The 20000-nt window shown below is 42.8% G+C and overlaps 3 protein-coding genes and 1 long non-coding RNA gene across 6 annotated transcripts in view; 1 reads left to right on the top strand and 3 right to left on the bottom strand.

Moving 5' to 3' along the window:
• LOC134179137 (protein fantom-like) overlaps positions 1-12146 on the top strand; it is a 20667-nt gene extending 8521 nt beyond the window's left edge. For 2 of the 3 annotated variants that reach the window (XM_062646032.1, XM_062646033.1), the window contains 19 exons: positions 254-375; positions 431-532; positions 3260-3325; positions 3385-3456; positions 3860-3978; positions 4039-4108; positions 5337-5466; positions 5563-5657; positions 8389-8560; positions 8627-8781; positions 8853-8978; positions 9231-9473; positions 10222-10393; positions 10459-10613; positions 10670-10862; positions 11215-11287; positions 11356-11446; positions 11901-11940; positions 12005-12146. In XM_062646032.1, coding sequence (XP_062502016.1) covers positions 254-375; positions 431-532; positions 3260-3325; positions 3385-3456; positions 3860-3978; positions 4039-4108; positions 5337-5466; positions 5563-5657; positions 8389-8560; positions 8627-8781; positions 8853-8978; positions 9231-9473; positions 10222-10393; positions 10459-10613; positions 10670-10862; positions 11215-11287; positions 11356-11446; positions 11901-11940; positions 12005-12099 — 2291 coding nt within the window. In that variant the 3' untranslated portion in view covers positions 12100-12146. Of the gene's footprint in view, positions 1-253; positions 376-430; positions 533-3259; positions 3326-3384; positions 3457-3859; positions 3979-4038; positions 4109-5336; positions 5467-5562; positions 5658-8388; positions 8561-8626; positions 8782-8852; positions 8979-9230; positions 9474-10221; positions 10394-10458; positions 10614-10669; positions 10863-11212; positions 11288-11355; positions 11447-11900; positions 11941-12004 lie in introns of those variants that run through there. The other variant, XR_009969799.1, reaches the window with a different exon arrangement.
• LOC134179141 (uncharacterized) lies at positions 10899-11426 on the bottom strand. The gene is made up of 3 exons (XR_009969800.1): positions 11309-11426; positions 11197-11233; positions 10899-10931 (listed from the first exon to the last, which is right to left on the bottom strand). It is a non-coding gene; the product is annotated as an uncharacterized LOC134179141 (long non-coding RNA).
• Positions 11977-15433, bottom strand: LOC134179139 (uncharacterized). The gene is made up of 7 exons (XM_062646034.1): positions 14889-15433; positions 14557-14784; positions 14030-14109; positions 13367-13680; positions 12654-13118; positions 12465-12591; positions 11977-12403 (listed from the first exon to the last, which is right to left on the bottom strand). The coding sequence occupies exons 1-7, from the start codon at positions 14940-14942 to the stop codon at positions 12310-12312; spliced, it is 1362 nt and encodes a 453-aa protein (XP_062502018.1). The 5' UTR covers positions 14943-15433; the 3' UTR covers positions 11977-12309.
• A 585-nt stretch (positions 15434-16018) lies between these two features.
• Positions 16019-20000, bottom strand: part of LOC134178232 (protein sidekick-2-like) — a 5610-nt gene continuing 1628 nt past the window's right edge. Inside the window, exons 4-14 of the mRNA XM_062645064.1 lie at positions 19710-19985; positions 18692-18979; positions 18328-18621; positions 17970-18269; positions 17606-17914; positions 17264-17539; positions 16891-17199; positions 16777-16803; positions 16589-16691; positions 16456-16516; positions 16019-16394 (exon numbers count right to left, since the gene is read on the bottom strand). Coding sequence (XP_062501048.1) covers positions 16167-16394; positions 16456-16516; positions 16589-16691; positions 16777-16803; positions 16891-17199; positions 17264-17539; positions 17606-17914; positions 17970-18269; positions 18328-18621; positions 18692-18979; positions 19710-19985 — 2471 coding nt within the window. The 3' untranslated portion in view covers positions 16019-16166. The remainder of the gene's footprint in view (positions 16395-16455; positions 16517-16588; positions 16692-16776; positions 16804-16890; positions 17200-17263; positions 17540-17605; positions 17915-17969; positions 18270-18327; positions 18622-18691; positions 18980-19709; positions 19986-20000) is intronic.

Here is a 20000-nt window from a genome sequence, read left to right as displayed (position 1 = left end):
ACACACACACACACACACACACACACACACAATGACAAACCCAAATGGACAAACAAGATGCCAAATTGGCAGTCCAACACACCAAACAGTCAAAACCCAAACAGTGAACCCAAACCACTAACAGACATCTGGATGGCACATAAACTCACACTATTGATATCAAGTGGTAATTTATGTTTATTGATATCAATACGACTAACATCTGTGGCATCTACTGCAGATTTTGTTAATTTTAATTTGTTTGTTTTACCAGTCGAATTACAGAGAGTTATTGCCGAAGTAAGAGCCAGTCATGCAGACACCATCAGTGAGTTGGACAAGACTAGGAAGTTGTTGTCAATCCAACACAAGCTCAACAAGGATTATCAGGCTGAGGTGGCGCTTGTTGTGTGTTGGCGGTTGTTGAGCGTTTGTGTTAGGGTCTTTGTAGTTAGAGAGTGTAAAGCGAAAGATGGAAAGTATGGAGAGAGAGTGTGGTGCAAGAATTAAGGAATATGCTCAGTTGGTTGATGTAAAAGCGGCAAGAATAAAGGTAGAAAGTGATATTGATTATGGGTTCTTGCAGACAGACAGACAGACAGCTAGACAGATAGATTATTTTATTGTTACAGATCCTCTACTTGTACACATCCTAAACATCTATAATGAACCAGTCCTTCACAACGAAATACTTTAAGACATTAGTGGACTTGGACAGATAGACAGACTGACAGACAGACAGCTAGACAGATAGTATTTAGTTACTTGGCTTAGATGGTGTATAATAGTTCAATGTTTGAAAATATATGTATTGACAGACAGACAGACAAACAGACAGACAAACAGACAGCTAGACAGACAGACAGGCAGACAGACAGGCAGACAGACAGGCAGACAGGCAGATAGACCAAATAATCTTCAAGCCTCTAGTCATCGAACACTTTGGTATTTGAGGTGATAAAGGAGAGCAATACCTCTCGAGTCTCGACCCTTTGACAGAAATGGTTGGTGCAACTCAGCACAGTTTATGGATTACTGGCGGAGAAGATTTAGCGTTTAGCTACTGTGATGCAATGCTAGAGTAATCCAACGCAAGATGCAAACTGCACTCATCCCCAATAATTAATGTATTGTAGTAACTGGAACCCTCTCTGGGTTTCTTGGTAGCTTTTGAAAATGTAGTTTTAGTTCTAAACTTGTTCCCTTTAGTCTCTGTATAGTTGGACTCGTAGCTACATATTGTGTGTTGCTAGATTCATGTTATATGTATTGGACAGACAGACAGACCTGCAGGCAGGCAGGCAGACTGGCAGACAGACAAACTGACAGACAGACAGACAGACAGACAGACTTACAGACAGACAGACCTGCAGGCAGGCAGGCAGACTGGCAGACAGACAAACTGACAGACAGACAGACAGACTTACAGACAGACAGACAGACAGATAGACAGACAGACAGACAGACAGACTTACAGACAGACAGACTTACAGGCAGACAGACTTACAGACAGACAATGCAGCCTTACATCTGAAGGCATCTCTTACACCTCTTGGCTTATCAAGATGTGATCAAAATGTGAGCTGTTCACTCCTGACCCACTTAATACCAAACATTGCCCATTCCAAGTGACGAATGATGGAACTATGGTCTTAGGCATTTCCGTGGGAAGTTCTTCCTTTGTCCTTTCCAAGTCTGAAGATATAGCTCACTCTGGTCAATCACTTTGCTCTGCTTTGTCTCAATTAGAAGATCCTCAGTCAGAATGCCTTCTACTACGTCATTGCCATGTTCCCAAGTTAAATTACTTGGCTAGGTCAGTATCACCATCTTTATTTCAGTCTACAGCTGAAATACATGACAACATGACTGGAAGAACCTTTTGTAAAATATTGGGAGTGCCATCAATAGTCGATAAACGGTGGAAACAGGCAACACTTTTTATCAAATTAGGAGGATTTGGAATGACATCGGTCGATGCTATTGCTTCATCTGCGTTTTTAGGAGGATGGATGCATACTCTGTCAAACTTGCCTACTAGGTTCCCTCACTTGACTAACGATGTATCACTCTTGCTTTCAACCGATAATGTCTCGAAGATCTCGGCCGATATTCATCAAGCAGTCAAGTCTACTGGTTGTGATGATTCCCAACACTTAATTGAGTTTGTCAAACAGCCCAAGAAATTACAACAAAAACTATCTAGTCAACTACACAAGACAAATGCAAATTCCTGCCTGGAAACTTTGATTTCACAATCAGGTAGAGCTGCAGCTAAATTTAAATCAATAAGAGGAAAGGGAGCTGGGTCATGGCTGGAAGGCATTCCTACTGAAGAGATTCTTGCACTGAAACCCGACGAATTTCGTTTGGCAGCATCTCTGAGGTTGGACATACCTGCACCTTTTGTCAACTGGCACATTCAGTGTGAATGTGGCAAGTTGGCAGATGAATATCATCTTCTTACATGCAAACATGGAGGTGGGCCTGTGTGGCAACACGATGAAATTGTAAATGCATGGAGCACTTGTCTACATGAATTAAAGATTCATCACGAGAAGAACCTCGACATTGTTACTCTGGAAATGAGAATAGACCAGACATAGTTGTGTATGACTCTGGGTGTAGCTATGACCTTGATGTAGCTATGGCTCATCCTTTCAGCCAAGACACTTTAAAGCAGACAGCTTTGCTGCAGCAAGAAGGGAGGAAAGGAAGATGATCAAATATGAAAAACAACAACTTGCTGGCAATACATCAAGCCTCAATTTCACTCCTCTGGTATTTGAACATTTTGGAACATGGGGATCAGAAGCTACCAACTATCTAAACAAACTAACCAGAAGATCAAGGGACATTGAAGGCTATACAAATGAAGCTGACTTTAGAGGTTTTTGGAGAAAAAATTCTCAATAATGTTGCAACGATGCAACACTAGAGTCATCCTCCACAAGCTGACACGTGTCTTCCCTGGAGAAGAAGATGAGAACATACACAATAGAGACTACCAAAGTAGTTTGCATTAAACTAAAGCTGAACTCAGTAGATTTCTTGTATTTAGTGTTAGAAATGTGACGTAGAGTTTGTGTTTCAATAAATGAAATTGACAGATAGATAGATAGACGGGCTGACAGACTTACAGACAGACAAGCAGGCACACACACACACACACACACACACACACACACACACACACACACACACACACACATGATCCATATCCAAGTGTAATGTTTGTAATTCTTTGCTTATTCTAATGTTTGAGTTTATTTCGTTATAGAAATTGGAAGGACAGCTGCATGACATTGCGTACGGTACACGGCAGTACAAGATCGATAAAGTTGATGTGAGATATTCATGGGTCATGTTTCTAACGTGAGTTGATGCAGTAAGGGGTTATTATAGAGTGAAGAAGATCTCGATGAGACTGTCTCATTAGAGCGTGGACAAAATCTATTTGAAATTCATATTGGTCAGGTAATGAGCATGTAACTATGGAAACAGGCAATAATGTATTTGTGTAACGTGTGTGTGCATGTGTGTGTGTGTGTGTGTGTGTGTGTGTGTGTGTGTGTGTGTGTGTGTGTACATGTGTGTGAATCTTCCAATAAGATTTAATTAATGTATACAGCACAGTCTGTTTCTGTATCCTTTCCAACGACTCTCACCTGCTATGCTATCCTCACTTCATACAGACACACCTCAACACAATGGAACTGAAACTGTAGCAATCTTATTGACGAATTATGCAATTTATTATTTAAAATAGTAAATACACACAACATGTTGTATTACAAATTATTAACACTAATAATTAATATATTAATATATTACTTAAGTAGTAAATCAAACTGTAAAAATCTGTTGTGTCCTATTGCAGCTAAAGATGTCGCCTGAGATGCTGTCCGGGGTGAACGATCCGTCTCAACTTTCCACTTTAGTTTCATTCGGGTTCTACGAGTACGACACACAATTTTCACCCGTCACAAGAGGAATGAAGTATGACACTAAACATCATTACCACCTTGTCACCTCAGTTGTACTCTCTGATCACTATAGTCCAGATTACGACTTCACAGCTCAATACGTTGTGCAAGTCGATGACTTCTTTCTTCTCTATCTTCAAAAGGTATCACCATGTGTATTGTCGTAGGTAGCGTGTGGCTGTAAGGGCATGCAAAATTACTTGTTGACTGTCAGCGTTCGTCTCGATTTTTGGGTGTTCCACGAATATTCTAATTTTATTTTTGGCTTTGAATTTTTGAGCATATTTATTTGGGACTATAGAAAAGGCTAGGTTGGATAGAGTGGAAGGAGACAGCATGTTTACCAATCGAGCAGAACTTTTCCGAAACGAGATAGATGAAACGGTAACAGAACTATGCACATGCTTAGAACCTTTGGGTCAGAATCACCCCATGCGTATGTGTTCTTTGTCATACCCGCTTTATCTACTTTTCCACTTGTTAGAATGTCTACTAATTCTTTGGCAGTTTTTCTGCCAAACACGAGGAAATCAGCTGCAATTCTTTGAGACTTTTGTGTGGGCAATCTAGACTAAGCGCAAATAGTGGTCTGGAAATGCAAGGCTAAGTGAGTGCGTTGATTTGAAAGGTCAAAGCTAGTAGAGACACAAGTCCAAGTCCAGCTGCTTTTTCCATCCTTTCTATCTGTACTGATGTTAGGATAGGTTGGAAAGTCTATCCTCTTTATCCTGTTTCTTAAACAGAAAAGTTACCAATCGATCAGCGTAATACCTTTCCAGTCTCTGTTTCCGGAAAGGTTTGAGAAACTGTTCATTCTATCTGGAAAAGAAAGGTGCCCAATCGAACGCATTAGCAGGCCTTTCCACTCTATCTGTTTCTAGAAAGGTTCTAAACGAATACGCTCTTTGATAGTATGTACTGTGTGTGACGTGTGTGTAGTGACAGGTGTCTACTGTTGCGTGTGATATGTCTGTAGTGACACGTGTGTACCATTGCATACTCAAGGATTTTTCAGTGGCATTGTGGTGTCAACAAAATTGATGAGTCTGGATAAGAGTACAGAACGTTACTCTGTTGTTCACGCTTTTGTCGTTCATTGAGATTGTGACCCTTCGCTTCTTGTGATGGTAGCAAGTTTTCATGACGTAATTCAACCATGGCGGACATACTATTACACGTATCAACTAAAAAATATATTAAAAATAGATTAATCTATTAGTCCGTTCCAATATGTTTAGAAATTGTGATGATCAACAAGTAATTAATTAGTGACACACACGCACACACACACACACACACACACACACACACACACACACACACACACACACACACTCAAGCAATTCAACTCATGTTTTCTTCTCTGTCTAGCAATCCTGCACTCTCGAAGTCCACCGTGCTTTTGGCACAGAATACCAAACTCTAGCAGCCACTCAACTTAAATTCCACGACATTCTGGATGCCAAGGGTGGGCGTGTCCACTGCCACTCAGAACTAGCTGGTAATACAAACCACCAAGACTAAATTATCAATACACAATGAGTGATAATCTTTCACCTTGTGTACATTACTTATGTCCCTCTTGATCAACATGCAGGTGTTCTGGGTCGAGATCGTGCGGAACCCATTGGCTCACTTGATTATTGGATTCGACTGAGAATTCCCATGGATCATGCACTGAGACTCTTCAGGGTACGATGATTAATAGTAAGCATCTCGCTCTGTTTTGTGTTAACTAATAACTGCCTGAGGGCATGACTTGGGCATGCATATAGTCTACTAAACAATGTGTCACCATAATGGCCTGTTGTCACTTAGTAATGAGCAGAAATCATGCAATTTCAAGTGTAGATGAACAAAGATGTCTGTGCAGTAGATGGTTTTTGTAGTTTTGTGTACACGATTAAGCTAATTTGCTATCTGGTTATGCTTCTGATCGAGTTGTTGCTGGTTTGTACTGGTAAGTGATTCGGAAGGAAGCAAGTGTGAGTACATTTCTAAGGTGATTTGTAGGCCACAACTTTATGTGTTTTCTGTTGTGGTCTCTTGCCTCCTGTTGGAGTACTGATTGATGTAGTCAATCAGTGGATGGTGATGGTGATTGTTTATGTATAGGCAGTGAGGTGGTTCTGTTTGAGTTACCCTGTAGGGTAAGGAGTGTTGTTTAAATGCTCAGAATGTAGAGAAATCTGTTTGGTGTGTGTGTGTGTGTGTGTGTGTGTGTGTGTGTGTGTGTGTGTGTGTGTGTGTGTGTGTGTGTGTGTGTGTGTAGGGGTAGGGGTTGCTGTGTGTGTTGAAGGGGTGTGTGTGTGTGTCAGTGCGTGTGTGTGTGTGTGTGTGTGTGTGTGTGTGTGTGTGTGTGTGTGTGTGTGTGTGTGTGTGTGTGGTTTCAGTTGATGTTTGCTGTGGTCAGTAGACTCATAGATTTGACATCGTATTGTGTGGTCTTAGCACAGCAGACTGATGTTGTAATGTTTTCATAGTTGTCTGTCTGTCTGTCTGTCTGTCTGTCTGTCTGTCTGTCTGTCTGTCAATGGTAGTATATTTTCATAAATCACAGCTATTACATTGAAACGCAAACTACTGATTGCTATAGTGTTCTCAAAGTCTAATACTTTTCCTAAACATATTTCCAAGGCCCAAAGGACCTGGAAGACTATATTGTCTGTCTGTCTGTTTGTCTGTCTGTCTGTCTGTCTGTCCGTCCGTCCGTCCGTCTGTCTCTCTGTTGAACATTTTGGTCGCTGGGGCAAGTCGGCAGAATTTTTTTACAAGAACTGGCAAAAAGGCAAAAGCTATTGGAGATACCAAAAAATTAGCAGTAGAATTTCTCACCGACTGGAGGCAACGCCTTTCTGTTCTATTACAGACATGTGACAGCCACGTAATCTTACAAAAAATATCTCGCCTCTCACATGGTCAAGTAGAGGTAGACAAATTTAGAGATGAACAGAGTAATGGACTGAGGTGGATTTGTATACTTTTGAAGATTTGCTTGTTGTATCTTTAAAGTTTAAAATGTGTAAAACAATTTGTCTGTCTGTCTGTCTGTCTGTCTGTCTGTCTGTCCATTCATCTGTCTGTCTGTCTGTTTGTGTGTTTGTCTGTGTCTCAGTCTGTCTGTGTGTTTGTCTGTCTGTCTGTCTGTCAATACATATATTTTCAAACATCGAATTATTATACATCACTTAAGCAAAGCAACTAACTACTACCCAAGCCCTACTGGCTTGGTTCTACCTACGACTGTTTATGTTTATGTGTGTCTCTTGAAACAATCTTTTATATTTTACTGTCAATCGCTCTAGCATTTGATCGTTGTAGACACACAGAAACACAGATTTCCAGTATGTCTTGAAGGTTGATGCATTTGGCTTTCCGTCTTCTTTTCTTGATAGCTGTGACAGTTTCTTCAAATAGTCTTCTGTCTGTTTGTCTGTCTGTCTGTCTGTCAAAACATATATTTTCAAACATTGAACTATTATACATCGTCTAAGCAAGCACCTTCTACCTACAACTATTTATGTTTATGTGGCTGTCTCTTCTGTTGTCTGTCTATTTGTTTGTCTGTTTGTCTGTCTGCCTGTCTGTCTGTCTGTCTGTCTGTCTGTCTGTCTGTCTGTCTGTCTGTTTGTTTGTTTGTGTGTGTGTCTGCCTGTCTGTCTGTCCATTTGTCTATCTGTCTGTTTGTTTGTGTGTTTGTCTGTGTTTGTGTCTGCCTGTCTGTCTGTTTGTGTGTCTGTTTGTCAGTCTGTCTGTTTGTCTTTTTGTTTGTCTGTCTGTCTGTCTGTTTGTCTGTCTGTTTGTCTGTCTGTTTATCTGTCTGTTTGTTTGTCTTTCTGTTTGTTTGTCTGTGTCTGTCTGTTTGCTTGTCTGTCTGTCTGTCTGTCTGTCTGTCTGTCTGTCTGTCTGTCTATCTGTCTGTCAATCTGTCTTTCAATACATATGTTTCTTATACAAGACATTATTACAGTCTACACTAAAATCAGCAAGTTCTAAGAGAACTAGGACCCAATAGGTCCATAAGTACGACTAAGAGTCAAACAGTTGACAATAAGCTAACAGAGTTACTAATGGCACCAACTGAGTCACCACTATACTGGACTGTGCTTATCTTCTGCACTAACATTTTTGCATTGCACTGCTGCATTGCAATTGAGAATCACGTCCTCCAGTAGTTCTCCAACTTGTTCTGTCTGCACTCAGTTGTCCATGTTGTCTGTCTTTAAACACAATATCTCTTGAACGGCGTAACATATCAATACAAATTTTAAAACACAAAGATCTTGCCAAAATCTTGGACAATTTCAAAAATGGGCACTCAAGGTTGCAGTTTGACTCTGAAATAATGAGGTTTTTGTACATTTTGATGTGTTGGCACACGCCCATCGTTGATGGCTTCTAGTGTCTGCTCATTTCGTTGCAGGAGAGAAATAAGGCTCTTGGATACTTGAGTCGAGATTCAACTGTGCCGTCTACGTTTCCATCAAGTGATCACGTGGTCTCATACAACACTCGAGTTGACCATCTGAGAGAAGACTACAACGAACTAAACATACAAATTGTCAACTGCATCAGCCTGAATTCAAACAGAGAAAGTAAATTGTCAAGAGCAATTGTGTTGAAATCAATGATACATAGAGCATCTGTTGTATGTTGTTTAGATTGTGTGCCATCCGCGTATGCTGTGTACAAGTTTTTCGATTTTGCTGATCATGACACTGCAATCGTGCAACAGTCAGACTCACCCGAGTTTAACGACTCACACTTGTATCCGGTCCTTATGAACTCAGAACTTGATGAATATCTCAGATCTCAGGTTCGTCATAGTTACATTTATGTTCATCTCTTTGTTGATTTTAATATCAATTTTTTAAATATTGTGTGCAGGCTCTTGTTGTGTATGTGTTTGATGATGCTGACAATGAACAGTCGGCGTATCTTGGCTCGGCCTCAATCTCGTTACTGCCTCTTGCTCAGAACAGTGAAATTGCAGACACATTTGAATTAATTGAGGTGTAGATACTGGTGTGTGCGTGTGTGTGCATGTGTGTGTGTGTGTGTGTGTGTGTGTGTGTGTGTGTGTGTGTGTGTGTGTGTGTGTGTGTGTGTGTGTGTGTGTGTGTGTGTGTGTGTGTGTGTGTGTGTGTGACTCTGTGTGTGTGTGTGTGTGTGTGTGTGTGTGTGTGTGTGTGTGTGTGTGTGACTGTGTGTGTGTGTGTGTGTGTGTGTTTGTGCACGCACGTGTGTTGATCAATAATTATTTAGGGCGGCAGTGGGGTATCAAAAGGTGCCATGAAAGTCAACCTGCATTGGCAACGAGACTACAGACCAATCAACACACATGACATACCCACTAGACCAGATCCAATACAACAACTAGAACAAATAAAGATGACATCTAGAGAGGCATCAGACACCCAGTCTGTCACAACATTACAGGCACAACCAGTCGCTTTAACTGCAGAAGCTTTACAAGTCCAATCGGCATCACCAGTTGAGCAAGAGAAGGTTGGATGCCACCAATACATTAATAGTATCTTTGCAGTACATAGACACCATACCTGTGTATAACTTTGTATTTAGTATTACAGTCGAACGTCACTAATCCGAATCCTTGCTAATCTGAATTACCTTTGGCGCCACCTTGCATATCCAGTCCTATTGAGCAGCTTTATTCGGGTTAGGGTTATCTAGTTTTTAGCAAACACGCGTGTCTAACTATTTTCAGTCTTGACTGTCACGTTATTTAGAAGTACATGTAGCCGTTGCAGCGATGTCCCTTACTACAAACATGACATGTAGAGATACGTCAATGCGTCAGTGGTCTGGGTGTCCAAGGCAAGGTTTGGACCTCCAAGGCTACGCGTTCTGGCATTTTTGGTAATCCCAACAACTTCACTAATCCAAACGGGGCTTGGCACAGGGTGTTCAAATTAGCGAGGTTTGACTGTACAAGTTGTACTAAGTGCTTTATGAGATGATGAGGTGTATATCACTTGTTTAATTAATTACTATTAAAGTTTAATTTAATTTAATTTACGTAGTATTGTAGAGATGTTGCTCTTCCTAAACTGTGTGAATTCTTCTTCCAGAGTTACAGAGTTTCACTTGTCTATACGAGTATTGGTAGCTTATTTGATTTTATTTCCTTGATTTGATGAAACTTGTAATATATTTCAATTATACTACATACATATAACAACTATTAGCAACAACTAGATGCTATAGTCCAACCGAACGAAAATGATACTTTTAGATATTACAATCAACTGAGAACTACAGTGGTGATGAAGATACGGATAACTGGAGTGACGAAGGTGAAGGTAATGTCAACCGTTCTCGTGATGCTGTGGCAATGGATCAGCAGCAACTTGTGCAGCAGCTGCTACTGAACGGAAACGTGCAAGACGATCATCATGGTATCGAAGGTGATTGAAATGGAAATCAAACAAATAAAGTGAATTACTATTATGTATTATATATGTGCATGTAGGCTCTGATGAGGAGAGTGGATCAGATAACATTGTTGTGGTGACGGACATGCATCCATCTCGTGCAGCTTTATCAACCGTCACCAGTCCGTCTGAATCCGATGAAGATGGTCTGGTTGTGTCTCCAGGCCCGAGTCAAAGAGACAGCGTTAGCCAGGTAGTGAAATTGAGTGCTTACTTGTCATTGGTTTATATACATTTTTATGGTGTTAGTTGTCTGATACCATTTCTGTTGTCGTGTGGAGTCTTACTCTGTCTGACGATGCTCCACTGTTAATTGATGAATCAATACAGCAGCTGTTTGTTGAGTACAAGTTTCTGAGTTATGATGCTGCAGAGCTGGAGACGCCCTTCTCTCTACCAAAGAAGTCGGCAGGGCATACAATGTCATATAATTTCAAAAAAGGTGCAGTAAGAAAATGTGTTGAGACTGTTAGTGAGACTTATGGCTGCGTGGTGGGGTCAGGTAGACAAGCTGTGAAAGAGAAACAGATGATTATGGAAGATAGATGAACAAACTGACACACACACACACACACACACACACACACACACACACACACAAAACACACACACACACACACACACACACACACACACACAACACACACACACACACAACACACACACACACACACACACACACACACACACACACACACACACACACACACACCACACACACACTGCAAACTGCAGACAGACAAACAGACTGGAAAGTATCTCCTAGAATTATTCACTTGCTTCTTGCTTGTTAGTCTTCATTCTGGATGATCACTACAGACAGGACCTAATTGATATGATGAGTCAAGACCACCCATCACAAGGATGGTACAGTACACCATTGCTCACAATCCTCAATAATCACACGCTGGTAGCATGTCCTTTCATCTCATTAGCGTTCACTTTACGGTAGTCAGTGAGCCTCCAGAAGACGACCAAGACAACGAGTGTATCGACATTGGATCAGCCACAGTAGATCTTCACAAGGTAATGAATGATACAACAAGGAACAGAATCACGGTATACAACACTTGTACTGTGATACCCACATATAAACTTGTGGTGTTAATTGAGTGATGCTCAAGTATGGCAGCAGCACAAATGTTAGCTAGAACACGGACGTAGTGCCTCCTAGCTGTGGCACACCTTGACAAACAGCACGATCTATACTGTGGTGCATGATGCATGTACTTCCGTAAGGTCAAGATGTGGCTAGTCTGTTCATTTGTTACTTCCTGGGTCTGGGTTTTCTCTGAAATTGAATCAATCAAATGACTATTAGTAGAAGGGAAGATTTCATTAAATGCACAAACTGGCATGCATGTTTGTCTAGAAGCCGAGTAATTCGGTCATAAACAATCGTACTACAACCAGGAATGTCACAGAAACCTGAATAGCAGGCATGCTGTGGCTGATGTAATCTAATTGTTCTTCTGTCTAGATTGTAGCTGATGGGGATGTACAGGAAGAGAATGTAGACGGTATGATGACACAGTCAGAGTGATAGACAAGCCAGCTAATTGAATCTTGCTTTTGTCATTCCAGTGTACGACATTAAAAACCAAGAACTAGTAATTGGCAGATTGACTGTCACTGTGGAGGCATTTGCTGCTTTGCAAGATATCATAGGAGGTAACTAGGTCACATAATTTAAAATACACCAACGTAGTAGTACTGTTATTGTGTAACTACTGGGATGACAAGCACAAGTAGATTTGTACATAAATAAGAAGGCAATTGTCTATTAGGCAGTGACTTGAATTGAGGAGTGAGGGCACGAGTCGCAATACATATGTTGAAAATGTCATGTTCCATAGATGCAGAATTAATATGTAGGTGATACTCGAGGGTCATTTGTTTTGTTGGCCCTTGCTCATGTTGGTGAGAACTAGAGCCGCATCGTAAACCCGCTGGTCGTCAAGCACTTGCTCTTCCTCTGACCGACTACACAACAAACAATTTGTAAAAACATTATCAAAGGATGAGCATAGGAGGGTAGGCATACCCGTCCAATTCAGGCTCGTTTTCTTCTTTCTTGATTACTGCCTGTTTCGGTTGCTTGAGCGATGATGGTCCCGATGGTTGTAGGTTTAGAAGTGAGTGTGTAGGAGGAAACTCATGTCTCTGAGCATCTACGACAAAGACGCTCTGTGTAAACATCGAGCTGTCATGTGTTTATGCACGTGTTGCTCACTGTATGTGAAGGTGGCTATGTTTGGGAGAGTGTATCTCTGGGTGGTATGAGCATCGAAATCCGAATCAGGTCTGCCTCCCTTCCACAGCGACGACGTCCCTGCAGGCAATGGTCTGTCCAAAAGCTCTCGGCCAGCTGCTGCCAATGCCACGGATTGTTGCAGATGTGTCCAACTAGTGGAGACTCGGTTGGTCGTGCTACAGCCAGTGTCTTTACATGTCACTGTTGGGGTACTGTGTCTTCTCCTTTTAGCCTTCGATGAAGCTATGTGGTGCTCAGGTGCTGGTTTGGACGGGCATATCCGTTGTTTGTCAGCATTAACAATTTTCTGGTTCACCTCATTGTCCTTTTGTTCTCCATTCTGTTGCCCGTTTGTCCATTCACCTTGACCTGACTGTTGCTCAGGTACTTCAGAAATGTTGCTCCTCGTGTCATCAGATTGGGGCTCACCTTCCTCTCTCTCATCTAGATAAACAACGGGATGCAATGTCCTGCCATTTGACTTTGTGTATGTACAACAAAAGTAATACACACAACACCTGCCCTATTAGTAGTGTGGACACTTACAAATGTCACTCATCATCCTGGTGGGTGCTCATCAAAGAATGACAACCAGATTTAACAGGAGAAAACGTCAACATGCTAAGTTCCCATGCCAAGCACAATACAAGGGCATTCCTAATCGCTTGTGTCAATTCCTTCCTTTTACTTACCCAGTGCTTCTTGGCCAACAACCTGATTTGGTGAATCTGAATTACTTGGGTTTGTGGTTAGACTGATGTCTTCATCTTCACACGTGCCCTTGGACCAGGCCTTCATGCCTAGCTTCTTGATACGTCGTCTTGCATTGGCGAACCACATCGAGACTTGTGTGAGAGACAGTCCAGTCATACAGGCCATCCACATCTTTTCCTGCTTGCTTGGGTAGGGATTGTCCTTATGGCCACAGAGCCACTCTCGAAGTGGCTGTGTGCACTCTCTCGCCCTCTTGAGAGACTGCTTTTCAGTGTTGGGAAGTACACCAAACCTGAAACAGACACAGCATGAACATTCTCGAGACAGACACTTGGCTAGCTATTGAGGAGGGCAAGCCCTGCAGCATTACTATCACACAATAGCTTATTCAGCGGCATTAGGTGGTCATTCCTAAGAAATTTCGAGGGCATCTCGAAAATGGGCCTCTTCCCACAACCAATCATGTAGGATGTCAATATGGCCGACCTGAAATAGGTCATTCCCAGAAAGGAAATAACGAGGCGATAACTATCTGGTGGGGTTGCTGCTAGTATATGCGACTTGTCCCAATCGTTTTGAGTCAAAGTCTGCACTAGCTGGCCATCGAATCGACAAATAGTTAAGACAAAATTCAAGCTTACCTTGCACGGCCCAAACAGTCCTGCATATTGAAGTGGCCTGGTAGGTCAGCAATCCTCATTGGATGCATGTGTCCAGCAACCTAGAGAAGATATGAAACGTTTGTGAGTACAATAGACATTCGCTCAGTTGAAGAAACTGGCACACAGAGTGATTGTATCGAAGAGACCGAGAGGCCATGCATTGTCGTGTTTGTTTCTCGTGTGTATGTGTATGTGCATGCATGCTGCTGTGTTGATCGCCCGGTAGAAGTGAATGTCAAGCAACTTGCTCTGATGCCGTTCAACTAAACATGCGCGTGCGGCGTCCATCACATCTCTCACTTTTTGTACAAGACAAAAATGTGGCCTCAGGGCCAAATCGTAATCTTAGAGTTTTACTTCAAGTGCTCTCTTCTCCGTCTCTTATGTTCTTTCGAACAAGAGAGTCGTGTGAGGAAGAGAGTGTGAGCAACAGACAGCACACAAAACGCGTAGCAGGTTATTCATGCTGCTTGACATCGTGTGATCGAACATGATGTTTCTTTCACCTGCTCACAGTTGCTCTGCAGTATGCCATTGGCGAGCAGCGGGCTGTAGATCATACTGTTAGCCAGACGGAGATGAAAATCCGACTGCAAGTGGTTGCGAGTCTGATCAATAGAAAGGTAGGGACCGATACCAGCTCCTGGAACTTCCAACCGAAATGGCGAATGATGTAGAGCGTTGGGCGTGAACGTACACGGCGGCCGGTGAGGCAGCGGTCTGCACAATGTACTCTACACAATCACACAACGATCGAGCTCACAGAAGAAGAACGAAGGCGAAACGTGTTCGAGAGCGACGGCATGCAGAGGCGTAACAAGGTAATGGAGAAGCTCACCTGACGGTGCAACCCACCAGACGTCGAATCTTGCGACTGGAAGCCAAGACTCATCTCGCCTCACAGCACCGACGAAAATGCAACGTCCTGCGCGCTCGCAGAGAAAAACTGAAAGGAGTTTTTTCTCCCCGCGAACGTGCGCTATAGCCTATTAGTCGGTTGTCGCAACTACGTGTCATGTCAAATATTGACAAGAGTATGGAAATCTAATTAAATGTACATGGCGAAGTACAAGCCCTCTACAAGCCGCTCTGTGTACATATATGGCGATAAGCAGTGGGCGTCATCTACGTCATGTCTGCACGCGATTACTCCCTCAACAAACCGCTTTGCAAACCGCAATCACGCACCTCACGCTTTCTCTCCCGGACACTCACCTAACGCGTCGTTTTCGGTACAGACGGCTCGGCTCCTATTTTGCTAGCTGCATGTGTGTTTTGTTTGCTGTTTTTGCTGAAGATGATTTCCTAGCTGAAGATGATTTCCTAGCAGATGTGTGTGTGTTACTGTGTGTGTGTGTGTGCGTGCGTTTGTCCAGTGTGTGTGTGTGTGTGTGTGTGTGTGTGTGTGTGTGTGTGTTTGTCCAGTGTGTGGGTGTCCACTGTGTGTGTGTGTGTGTGTGTGTGTGTGTGTGTGTGTGTGTGTGTGTATGTTTGTCCAGTGTGTATGTGTGTGTGTGTGCGTGTGTGTGTGTGTGTTTGTGTGTGTGTGTGTGTGTGTGTGTGTGTGTGTGTGCCCGACTTCAATCTTTCCATCCTACCTTCTAAAACTCTAGCTGTCTTTGCAAAATGGGCAGTAATAGCACTACACAGCATTGTTTACGACTCACTGACTCGTCAGTTAGCTGCACAGATGTCAAAGTGTTTAGAGGTCAAACGTTCGTTCACATCACTCCCATTTCTTCTAGTTGACATAATCGGGTATTGTTATAGGTGGTTAAGTGCCAATTGCGTATACACGTAGGATCCCACCTTGTTCCACTGGTAGGAAGCGGTCAACCGACACACGACAGTCAATGGGGAGGGACTACACTATGTAAACAACAAACTGCATATATCCAGTGTCACATTAGGGTGAGTGCACGTGAGTTGGTGTGGTTCTACTCTCCCCGCATTCGTTTTGCCTGCGTGTAGAGAATATAGAAACCTTGCAGTCTGATATTTTTGTACACAAATATCCGCTAGTGCATTAATAGAGCTACTCTGATAAAAATAAGTTTGAGACCTCGTGACGCAAATAATTTACTTTCTCTGATAAAATTAGGTCACTCTCGGATATTCATTCTGTGGTTTCTTGCTCGACGATGTCGTGTAATTGAACTCTGACTGTAATTGGGCTGGTCTGTTTGCTGTCTTCACTGCTCGTGCAGTCGTCATACTCGGCGACTCTTCGAGTGAAATCTTTTCTGGTACTTGCCTCTGGGGTCTGACGGATCTCGACGTCTAGAGTATCATCGACAGCAAAGATGTCGAATGAGCCCGAACGTGTCGGTTGCTGTTTGTGTTGCTGTATTCGAGACGACATGTTTACACAATCAAGTGTACAACTTGCAGCATGTGAAGCCTACCGGTTGGTGATCCTGGAGGTGTGGACTGGAGGTCAACTCGTTGGCATCCCTGCAACGTCTCCTAATCGGAGGAGAACAATGCGCATTGCATTATAATATACAGTACTAGTAGCTAGCATTTGATTCGTTTCACCTGCGTTGTTGCTTACACAGTATGATAACAATCGCTATTGTTATTCCAACAGGTAATACTATTCCTCCCGCAAGCCACTCCCACCGATTGAGCACTTTTGTCCCTATAAGGCAGTTTAGAGTACATGAGTGCGCAATAACGTGTCCGGCAAACTGGACCATTCCGGTCAGTAGGCAGGTGCATCTTACTTGGAGCTTCTGTTTCCCACTTAGTTCCTACTCATTCAAACAACAGACGTACATTGTTAGGGATGAATTGCGTTGTGTTCGTTTGTGCCTATTTATACATGCGGCCTTGCCTACCTGATGTTGTAGTAACTAATTGATAGGGAGCTGCTAGTCCTTCCGTCCTGCTTCCACTCGCGCTGTCTTCAGTTATTGCCATCACTGTCAATCTAAACGTCGTTCTGCCCGCTAGACCAGAGATATCTGTTTGTGTTTCGTTTTTCTCGAGGTGTAGGAAACTGGACAAGTTATAAGCGTCTGTATAGACCAATTTGTAGCCAATAAGGGTACCGCTAAGATGCTTTGGTTCCGACCATGTGGCTCTAATTGTGTTTGATACAAAAGCTCTAGCAGAGAAATTGCTCGGCGGTTGTGACCCTGAGACATCTATGAATCAAAATGAAAGTATAGGAGAGAGACAGTGTGTATTACTTGAAGGGAATTAATGTACATGTAGTGAATCCGGTCTTTGTGCAGTCAACACTCGTGCCTGCTATGTTGTATGCAGCTATTCGAGCTGTGTAGTGGTGTTTGGGAAGCAGCTGGTTGATGATTGCTCTGGTGGTTGTAGCCACATGTTTTGTTGTTTGTATTGTCTTGTTGTCTGTTACTACACTTAGAGTGTATCCCTGCAATAGACCGTTTGGTTCTGTTGGAAGTTGCCATACTAGCAGTGACGAAGTCGACGACAGCACAGTAACCGATTCGATTGCAGGACAGTTGGGAACTAGTAAATCAAAAGTGATGTTAGCGTGTATGACTATCATTACAACAGCAGAGACATTTGTCATACCGTCTTGTTTCGTTTTGAAGTCGATTCCCCGACTGAATTTGCTCATTCCGGCGACTGAAGAAGCTCTGACATACACAAGGTAACGAGTGTATGGAGTCAGACCGGTCACGTGGATCCTTCTTGTAAATGCTGGTGTGATCAACTTTGTTGTCTTAATCACATTGCCGTCGTTTTTCTGGAAACTGGCGGTTGTAATGACGTATGCAGTAATAATGCTGTTCTGGCCTTGTATGGGTGGCGGTTTCCAGTGCACGTAGAGGCTTCTGGCGAGCACATTTGAGATGTGAACTTGTTGAGGTGCATCAGGAGCTAGAAAGAGCAAGTCATTACAATAAAATTGGTGGTTTTCATATTCGAGTCATACGTGCTTGTTCGGTTGTGGCTAGACTGTATGATGATGGACCTCTGCCTCTTGATGTGTAGGCAGCAACAGAGATGTTGAACTTTGTGAATGGATGAAGATGAGTGAACGTGTGAGTGAAGACCGTGGGTTGTAGTTTCGTTGTGAGTCTTACTATTGGAGATCTGGTGTTGATTGAGACAGCTTCGAGATGGTATCCTCGAATGATACCATTTCTCTTGCTCTTCTTGATCGATTTCCATGAAACAGTGATGTTATGAGATGTCGAAACGAGTTGTGTAATGACAGGAGCAGAAGACGGGACTGAAGGGAGAGAAGTGTATGTGAGGAAAACAGTGTGATTGAAACAGTGTGTTCCTACCTCCGACATCAGTTTTGCAGTCGACAACATCCGATTTAGATCCGAGTCCAGCTGTGTTCCATGGAGTGACGGACACTTTGTAGGTTGTCCATGATTTGAGATTTGTGATGTTGTATGCTCTAGTGTCCGTCGTGTTGTGCGTCCGCTCTCGTTTATCTCCGCCTTTCTTTCTATATTGGATTTGATATCCGTCAATGGGGCAGCTCGTGGAACCAAGTTGTTGTGTCCAAGTGAGCAGCAGAGAGGTGGGAGTCATGTTATTGCATTGAAGGTTGATCGATGCTGTTGGTTGAACTACAGGTTGAAATCACAATGATGGTTAATGTACTGCTGCATGCGTGATGAAAGTACAAGGCGTATGTACCTTTTTCTGTCTGGAATTCTTTGATTTGTGACGTTTTGAAATGGGATGAGGACACTGCGGTGACATTGATGGCGTACAGTGTACACGGAGTTAGACCCGTTAGCTTGGCTGATTTGACATTGTGGGACACGGTGGGACAAAGTGTGACCGTCTGTTCTGTCGTTCCATGTTTTGGTTGGAAGCAGACTGTGTAGTTGTTGGGTGTTTTGCCCCCCTTAACACTCCATTGTATTTCTAACCACGTGAGCCCTCGAGAAATCAAACTGATTCTGTATGGTAGTTGTAATTCTAACAGAGAATGACCACATCAGCTGCAACTGTATGAAGTGCAAGTGTTGATGGAGAGTGCAGTAGCGGATCCAGGAGGGGATATTGGGGGGGAGATAAACCTTTTTCTTGATTTTAGTTGTAAAATCTGAGTCAAATGATAGCCTAGAGTTCCACACACGAGTCTAGATACAGACTTGTTACAGGTGAGGACAAATTCTCATTTTGCTATTTATTCATAAAGATATCCCTCTTATGACGTCATTGTAAACGCATCAGCAGCTAAGGGTGTTGTGTCAAAGTGCACTGCTGGTGGAATATTTGTCCTTTTCGTAGCTGTTCTTCAGACTAGAAAGCTTTAGCTTATAACTTTTGTTACACTGATTTTTGTGTAACGGCCGGACAATCATGCATGTTAATTAATTTCTGTATATCTTTCTTTTCTAACCTCTTTATCTCTAAGGAACCAGCCTTTGGCCAATTGGGCTTTGCTCTTAAAATCGTGAAAAAATATTTATTGAACACTGAACATTGTCGGACGTGGTTCTATTTTAGTTGATGAACTCAGGCGTGTCCAGACTCGCCTACGTTAGCTACCTAATGCTGGTTTTTAAAAATAAATATGTAACTGTTGGTCTACAGTCTGACCTTAATAAGGTCACGCCCACATCTCAAGTTTTGTATTCGTAGGTGTACCCCCGTCTATCAAAGCTTATAGATACCCCACTGCATGATTGAGTGTATGCGTTACCTGCTGGTAATGTCAGAATGGAGACCGTCCTGCTTGCAACGCTGGTGAAGCCGGCTAGCTCTACTCGAACGGAGAACGTGTACCACGTGTTGTTGTTGAGTCTCACTATGAGTTCTTGATTAGACGAGCTCACACGCTCGATGATCGATCCAGTGACGTTGTACGCGACATAGTACTTGTAGTCCGAGATACCGCTAGGTAAAGGCTTCCATGTCAGTCTGACAACCCCTGGAGCGATGTTCTTAGCACTAAGACCAGTCGGAGGTCCTCTCGGAACTGAACATAAAATGA

Source organism: Corticium candelabrum, chromosome 4 (assembly GCF_963422355.1).
Source record: "Corticium candelabrum chromosome 4, ooCorCand1.1, whole genome shotgun sequence".
Taxonomy (NCBI): Eukaryota; Metazoa; Porifera; class Homoscleromorpha; order Homosclerophorida; family Plakinidae; genus Corticium; species Corticium candelabrum.
This window is presented reverse-complemented; position numbering and strand designations above follow the sequence as displayed.

Coding starts and splice junctions, on each gene's coding strand:
- LOC134179139 (XM_062646034.1), bottom strand. CDS start 14,942: ATGAGTCTTGGCTTCCAGTCGCAAGATTCGACGTCTGGTGGGTTGCAC. Junction 12,592..12,653: donor CATAGCCACCTTCACATACA/GTGAGCAACACG, acceptor TCTTTGTCGTAG/ATGCTCAGAGACATGAGTTT. Junction 12,404..12,464: donor AACGAGCCTGAATTGGACGG/GTATGCCTACCC, acceptor TTTGTTGTGTAG/TCGGTCAGAGGAAGAGCAAG.